Source organism: Fulmarus glacialis, unplaced genomic scaffold (assembly GCF_000690835.1).
Source record: "Fulmarus glacialis isolate BGI_N327 unplaced genomic scaffold, ASM69083v1 scaffold6975, whole genome shotgun sequence".
Taxonomy (NCBI): Eukaryota; Metazoa; Chordata; class Aves; order Procellariiformes; family Procellariidae; genus Fulmarus; species Fulmarus glacialis.
Genome location: NW_009214844.1, coordinates 8,029 through 16,317, shown reverse-complemented (window position 1 = coordinate 16,317; position 8,289 = coordinate 8,029). Strand labels below are relative to the sequence as shown.

The 8,289-nt window shown below is 43.1% G+C and overlaps 1 protein-coding gene across 1 annotated transcript in view; it reads left to right on the top strand.

The window, feature by feature from the left end:
- LOC104077458 (chromosome unknown open reading frame, human C14orf80) overlaps nucleotides 1–7,199 on the top strand; it is a gene marked incomplete at its 5' end in the record, with an annotated part of 72,732 nt that extends 65,533 nt beyond the window's left edge. The window contains one exon of the mRNA XM_009578708.1: nucleotides 6,840–7,199. Coding sequence (XP_009577003.1) covers nucleotides 6,840–7,199 — 360 coding nt within the window. The remainder of the gene's footprint in view (nucleotides 1–6,839) is intronic.
- Nucleotides 7,200–8,289: the final 1,090 nt, after the last annotated feature.

The following is an 8,289-nucleotide window of genomic DNA, read 5'->3' as shown; positions in this document are numbered from 1 at the left end:
CTTTCCCTTTTTATGTTATTGATACTTTTGCTTATTACTTTCTTTGGCTCTCTTTCCTTTTGTACTTGGTGCTGTGTTTTCAGTGCTGACAAGGAGGACTTTCTTAAAAGTAGTCTGTATCCCAGATAGACTGTCAGCTGGGATTGCAGTTCTGCAAGGTTTTTCTCGGGGGGTGGGAGGGGGTTGTAGTGGAATAAACACTAGATATAAACTATAAGACAGCAAAAGGTATAAATAATGATAATTTATAAAGTGTTATTCAGGCTTGTACTGATTAAAGACAAGTGTTGGGAAGGTTCAGCCCCTGGACTGATCAGGATTCCAGTCTGGAAACTGAAAACTCCTAAACTAGCCTTAATTCGCCATGCCTGGTTTCCAGTGCTCAGCTGTCAGGATTTCTGCGCAGCATCCATGCTGGCAGTCTGAGCGATGCCAGTATCTCTGTGCTTATCCTGCTTTCATTTTTTACTTATAGATTTTTATCTATAATTGATGCTTGTCTGTTGAATGGGAGTTTGCTTAGTATACATGGAGACTGCGAGCTCTGGGCAGCTCTTCTAACCTGGGGTACGCTTCTCAGTGCCCCTGTTGGGATATTGCGATGTGCTGGGGAGCCGTTCGGAGCCAGGCAGGTGAGTGCACTAGCTGGCCTGGCAGGTCTTTTCTATTTCTGCAGCCTGGCTCCTCATTAATCATATATTTCCAAGCGTGCAGTATTTCACTTCACCCTTTTCAACTCCCCAGGTACAGGGGGCCATCTTAGACCTGATAGCTTTAAAATAAAGCTCGGAAATGAGCTTCCTTTAGGAATAAAAAATTCTGCAAGTCAAATGCTGTTTGGTGTTTTCAGAGGAACTAGATGAGTTTATGAAAGGTGTTGGGTTATTATGCCCTGATAGCAAATGCAGTATGACTTGGTGGCTTGGATATTGCATCCATTCTTATTTCCTGATTTCCTTTCACTCCCCAACCCAAAAAGACAAGATATGAGATTTTTCTGTTTGTTCCGTGTGACTCGGAGCACAAAGGAACAGGCTGCACTGTGTTTTCCAGCAAAGGCAGGCATCGCAGTTTGTAGTATCTGTACAGAATGGCAAGAATAATTTGTATTTCATGTTGTATGCATATGGGGACTGCTCCCTATTCATAAGAAAAATACAAGAGAGAATGAGTGGACAGATAGGACTGGAGGCAGAGAATGTGCCATTTCTAGGTGTGTGCAGTTTGTTTTTCTGAACAATACCGTTATTATAGCCATTTCTGCAAAACTCCTAGAATAATTTGAAGAGATTGCAATTTAAAAATAATGACATGATTTTGGTCTTTATCATCCACTTCAAAAGGAGCTCCTTCCTCGAAGCTGGCAACAACGCGATCACAAAATGGAAATGCTCCTATGCCTCCCCGCACTCTCTTCCTCGAAATAGGTGTTTGGACCTTTCATTGCTGCTGCATTTTAAACTTCATCTCTAGCTAGTGGCTTCATTCAAGTATGTAACTGAGAGGCAGAGCATTCATTTGCTTTCTGAGGCTTTCAGGTTGCCATGTGAAGTTTTAACAAGCTGAGATGTTGACTTCCAGCATTTGGAAGACTGTCACTTTTGTTAGGTCATTACTGGAAATGATTTGAATAACGTGATGTGGTTATCTAGATCTCGTAGCATCTCTTTGAGATGTCTTGCATGTTGGTAAAATTCTCTCTAAATAAGTTCACATCCAGCTTGCTTCTTAGCAGAAAAAGAACCCTTTTGTGCATCATTTTTACTGCACTTTTCATTAGCGAGCTGTTAAAACACTGAGACAGATCAGCCTCTCGGGGATGGTTGAGCCACACGGAATGAGACACAAAGCTCTGGGAAGCTCATTACCGGGAAGGTGCAGGAAAATGTGAGGGAGCTGAAGAAACCACAGCAGTAATTGTGAAGGGCTGGAAGATCTCCTCTTTGAGGAAAGATCAAATGAGCTAAATCTGTAGGTCATCTAAGCAGTTGATAGAAGCAGACCTCTACAAGATGGACAACTGAAAGAGTGGGACTGTCCACATGACAAATAAGCACACGTCCAGAAGAGGTGAATTTGGGTATTACTGTTTTGGCCTCAAAACAGTGGAACGTGCAAGGAAACTGGAAGGCAGCTTATTTAATATATGCGACACATTACCTTTTCCATGATTTGCCAGCTGAACTCATCGCTATAAAATTTATTAAAAGCCAGAAGATTCCCAGGACTGAAAATAGCTGAGATAGCTGTCTGGATGAAAAGGACAGCCAGTGGTACCTTAGGTTGGAAGAAATTTCATAGCAGGTAGGGATGAGGAGTGCTGGGGAAGTTAATCATGTGTGTAAGTGTTTGCAGGCTTGCGGTCTCTCCTGTGCATCAGTGCATAAGTTAATCCACCATGGTGGGGACTGAGCCAAGCTGCCTGCTCAGCCTGTTTCTTGGATGTGCCTCACCTCACTGCCCCTTTCCAGCTCTGGACTGGGCCCACCCTTTTCTGGTTTGGCTTGGCCATTTTCCTCAATCAGACCTCAGCCTGAACATTTTTGGAAACGCAGCATCAGTCATGGCACTGTCCCTGGGGAGATGGGAAATCCTTTCCACACTTGATGGATGTCCCGCCTGGCTTAATTCCACCACGTCAGGAACTAGAGGCCGCCTGTCTCTGCCCACCCTCTGGCTGATGTTGGAGAGATCTGTTTTATCCTAGTGCTTATTCCTTTGTATATTCCTGCATGCGAATCTGGCAGCAGTGTCTGTGCACACCGCAACCCTTTGCTCTGTGCCAGGTTTGGGAAGGGCAGCGCAGGCTGTCTGTCCCTTCAGTCGCTTTTCAGTCTGTGATTTAAGATGCCATACTCCTATCTGCAACTACACTAGCTTCTCCTTAGAACATGAAAATTATTATAGTTTTCCCTTTAGCTTTTAGTTTTTAATACCTTTTGAAAAGCTACGGTGGTCTTTTGGAAGACTTAAGTTATTTTAAAGGAAACCATCTAGGAACACTCAGGGCAGTTTTGGTCCCAAACAGTGGTTGGTGACATGGTGAGGCAAAGAGCTAGAAGGAACCCAGCAGGAGTACTTGCCTCAGTGTACACTCATGGCATCTGTCCATCTGCAACCCTCACAGGGCTGGTGAGGACACTTGTGTGCCACTACACTTGTGCTAGCTTATCATGGCCTTGAGAGTGTGAAACCTGGGAGGGTACATTGACCCTGGAGTGCGCAGAGGGGCGGCACGCTTCCATGGGCTCAGTCTGCAAGTGACTGCTCTGTTGTGCTGTTGAGAATGGCTAACCAGATCAGTACTTGCTGCAGAGCTGGAGAAGTGTCAGTTTGAAGATGCTGATTCCTCATCAGCTGATTCCCTCTACATTTGATGTGGCTTTTCTCAAAATGCACCGGGTCCCTTTGGGATGAGGTTGGTTCTGTAGAAGTGGAAACGATTATTATCATGTTGTTGTATTTATTTGGAGAGGACGTGCAGCAGTTGTCAGACAGCACTATGTACCTAATTGGGAATTCAACTTCCAGCTGGTAGATTGAGACTGAAAGGCAGAGCTGTGGGATAGAGACGGGCAGACACAAAATGCTGAGGCTCCTAATCTTTTACAATATGTTTGTTTAATACAAAGTGGTCTGCTGAGATGGTTTTGCAGTGTAGAATAATCATTGTGTGCTGACTAATGGGAGACAGCAAGCTGTTAAAGAGCATCAATTAACCATAGAGGAGGAGGTTATTGAGTGTTTTCACAAGTGTTCAGGATGTGAAGAGTAAAGAATATTACTTCAAGGTAACCCTTAGAGAATTTTTAGCTATTGAAATCTACAAATGGCAGCAAGAGTATTTGTGGACATACATATGGTTGCAGAGCTTACCAGGAAGAACAGTGCAAAAAAGAACTCGAGCCAGCTTTCCAACTCCAGATTGTGCTGATACGAAATAAATAGTGCTTTGCTAAACTTGTTCTCTTATTTCATATTCATTATTTTGAAAATTTCCCCTGTTAAATTTATCTAATGTTGTCCCAGGAAATACTGGTCCTCTTTACAGAAGATAACATGTGCAGTGCCCTTCTGATACTCAGATGTCAGAATTTGTTATACTTCTGCTTCCCTGACTGCCTAACCGTAAGGCTGTTGTCCTTGTCCTTACAGCTGTTCCAGCTTCAGTGTAGTAATTCCTATTCCTGCTATTGCTGTGAGTTAGAACTCAATGCAATTAGTGCTGAGAGGAGCATGCTCTTCCATCATGTGCCTTGCACAATGGATAATAAAATCCTCCAATTTTGGCTGGTGGAGAGTATGAAAACCTAGGTTTCATTAGGAATCCTTTTATACAGCCCTACTAGTACTCTGCCTGAGTTTAATGCAAAAAATAAATAACATTTTGTGGGCTCTGTTTGCTGAGTGATTTTGTTCTTTGTAAGTAACGGGAAATTTTTCCCATCCTGGATTCCAGTGTTAAATCCGCTTTGTGCAAACATCGTTTTCTATTTATTCATTGGCAGTGGGGAGGCCAGATAACATTGAATTTATTTTTTCAGTTTTGTTTCTTCTAAAGCAGTGTTAGAGAATTGAACCTCAGATACTCTTTTAGCCAACAGCAAGAGATGTTCAGGGATTCCTTGGGGATTGCGATAAAGAGGGACCCTTGGTTCTTGGACAAGGGCAAAGCTAGACTTCTCTTGTCTTCAACTCTCTATTGATATGCCTTAATCAACAAAGGTCTCCTTTAACAGATGGTTCTGCATCGATAAAGCCTTTAACACGTTAGGAAAAATTCAGAGAAATTTACTCCTTTTCTGATTTGACTGATTTTCATAATCTTTTTTGAGTGGGGGTGGGGTGGGGGAGAATAACGCATCAGAAGACTATGGGGAGGATTAATTCCTTGGCTGCAAAACTCATGAAGATATTCTGATGAAAGACGTGGGATAAGTGAGTGAAGCCCTGGTGAAGTTGGTGTCAGTGGGGAAATTTAACTGCGACTGCAGCCCTCGTGCCTGCAGTGTTTCGCACCGTAAGAGAACGTAGTCTGATCCCCTGTGTGTCATAAGTGTCTGAATTTGTTTTAGCAGTGAAACCCTCCCTACTGATCTGTGGAAAAAATCCTTTTGTCTGCAGATATGGCAGCTGGTTTGACCCTGAGCAGTTGTATCTTGGCAGTGGCAAAGGCAGGGAGGGCTTTGCTACCTTAGGACTCTTGTCCTTGCTGCTGTGAGCTCTGACCGATCTCTGGTGCTTCAGAGAGATGCCAAAATATCCCTGAGTTTACAGAGAACTTGTCAAAGCCCTAATATTGTGAGATACCAACCTCTTAATGCAGATCTGCAGATTTAAAACCCCAAGGAGCTGTTCAGCTTCACCCATGGCCAGGGAAGTGAGCGGTTGCAGAGCAGCTTCAAGGCTGGAAGGGGGTATTGTTAGCACAGACTTGACCTGAGCTGAGCTTTGGCCAAAGGATTCATCCCTGGAGCAGCAATGAAGCGTTTCATGGTTCATTATCCTCACAGTAGGAAACAATGTCTTATTCTGAAGCTGAATATCTAACTCAAATTTTCATCCATTTGATCTTCTTACGGCTTTATCGGCAAAGTCTGGTCTCTCACCACTTTCTTTTCCACTGTCTTTTAGGATCTAAAACAAATTATATATCCGTCTTCATGAATGGAATAGTTTGAGCTCTTGAAGTTTCATACTATAAGGCTTGTTTTCTGGGCTGTGAGTCTTTGGGTGACCTGTCTTTGAATCCTACTCTGTTTCCCTGTGGTTTTTTTGAAGCATGAACTCCAGAACTGCGCACAAGTTCCAGGAGAGCTCTAGGACTTGTGCAGGTTGCAGAGACAGCAGCGCTTTTCTGAAACTTTGCTGCTTTTTGGCTGAGACGATTTGGCAGCTTGTTGCCGTAGCAGAAACAGAAAATGCCATTGGACCAAGAACCGTTTCCCTGAAGGCCTTAGCACAGGGTACCTCTTCTTACGGATGTTTCCCCACTGACAACTACATTTTGAGATGAGTCACTCAATTCATGTTTAATCCACTAGTAAAATTGGCAAGGCAATTACCATCTTGCAAGTTCTTCAAATCAAATTGTTAGAGAACATTAAATCAAATGCTTTGGAGAAATCCCAGTATATACAATTGCTTTTATCATCCAGACTGTGATTCTGTCACAAGAAAAGCTTTGTTTTATTGGGCCTATCTTCACTGTAAGCGTGCTGCCTCGTACTCAGTTTGGTCTTAGCCTCTACTTTTTTTGTCTCTGCTCCATTATTTTCCTTTTCCTATTTGTTACCCCATAATGAGAATTGAGAATTAAGGAATTTCTAGCTTACAGTTGTCATCCCTAATTTGTTAGCATTGCCAAGTACAGAAAGCATTTGCAAACTGAATTAATACTGTTAGTCATGAGGCAATTAACCTGTTACGACAATGCGGTGGCTTAAAGCACAACGGTGATGAAGGTCACTCTGCTGGGTCTCCCTTTTTGCTCCGTGTGTTTTGCTCTGAAGTCAGACCACCCACTCCTGGGTAAGAGGGAAGCGTGCAGAGCCCTTGTGTGTTAGTCGTCAGCGGAGGGACTGGTAGACTGTGAATCTGCAAACAGATTACTACAGCCAGCTTTTTGGTCACTGAAGCTTCTGATAGAAAGCACGTGTTAGCGTAATTCACTTTTCATTGCCACGCACTTAGGTTTACACTCACAGTTGGCTCTCTTCTCTTTGGTACATCCTAGTCCAAACATGACATTTTATGTTGTTTCCTAGCGGGAGGATTTTTTCACAGAAATCTACCATATTCTTTTTTTTGTTGTTTTCCTTTTTTCCTTCTCTCTACAGGTGAAAACAAGAGACGAAGAACTACAGAAGGAGCAGTTCTCCGCCACTGCTAGAAAGATACAGGAAAGTGTTGAACTAAAACTGCTAGATCTTGCATCATTTTGTGATCCAAAAAAAAAAAAAAAGCATGGTTCGTGCAGACTGGTCTTCAGAAGCAAACATCCTGCCAGCAAAACGGGCTTCAGTAGGTCTGTATCCAAGGAGCCTGCTTCAGCTGTCAGTGCTACAGAGGTGATCAGAGAACTGCAGATGAGAGAGGCCAGCCTGGAGAGAGAGCTGAAGCAGCTGCAGGAAGAGTGCAGGCAGAGGCTGGATGAAATTGCAGAAGGGTTGGATGGAGTGATTTGTATCTCCCCTTGAAGAGATAAACCTGGACTGAGAAGAGCAAAGGAATAGACTGACTTGATCAGAACACATTGTGCAGCTTGGCATGGGGGAGTGTGAGGTGAGGAACCAAATGTAATTTCTAATTTTTAAGCCTGGAAATCATAACTTGTTGCTGCTTTGTGACTTGCACTGAGGCCATAACCTTGGTGGTTCTCTCTGCAGCCCCTTTATTGCTAACCTTGCCAATTAAATTCTGCAGCAGGCCTTGGTGGGAGTGTGCATAAATCTCCCTTTTCTCTTTCAGATTTCTAGTTCTTCTGCCAAGCACTGGGCTCTTTTACAGTGCTCAGCTGCTAGGCACAGCATACTTTGAGGCTGTGCATTGAAGTACTAATTGCATTCAATATTTTACAGCAAATGGAGGAGTTCATTAGCCAGAAAAATCCAGGTATTGGAGAACATGCAAAGTACCAAGGCTTAGAGAGATTGGAAATGTTCAAGAAAGTGTGCTGTTTTAATTCAGCTAGTTTGCATACTTGTGGCAGCTATAATGCAGTCACCATAAGGAAAAGCAAATGCTTAATAATAAATAAAGCAGCACACTGATTTCGTTTACTGGTGTGATGCACTTGAAGTAATTGGGTTCTCAGAGAGAACAAACTAGAAACACATTCCACCGAGTTATGAGTCACAATGAGGTAACTTACAGATCTGCTATAGAAAATTTCTGTAAAATAGAAATATGACCTTAACTTCTAAGCTTGAGGAGTCTCCAAGCTCTGTCTCTGGAGGCTTCTTCCCCTGGAACACTTGGCATTCATTTCCTACCCTTTTCTGTTTTGCTTTCAGCAAGGAATATTTTTATATTCTAGTTGTACACTTTCAGGAATAAATAAATTTAAAAAAAACAGTTTGCTTTTCATTTGTGAATTGCTATGAGCAATGGGCTTTCCTCAATCTGGATTTCTGTCTACTACCCCAGCTCGGTGGTATTGCTGATTACCAGCCGCTCCTGGCTCACTCAGCAGCCAAACGTGAGGAACCTCGAAGGACCTCTTTCCAGGCATCAGTACCACTGCCGCTCTGCAGGGAGATGGTGTGCAGGTGGGAGTGGGTGGACAAG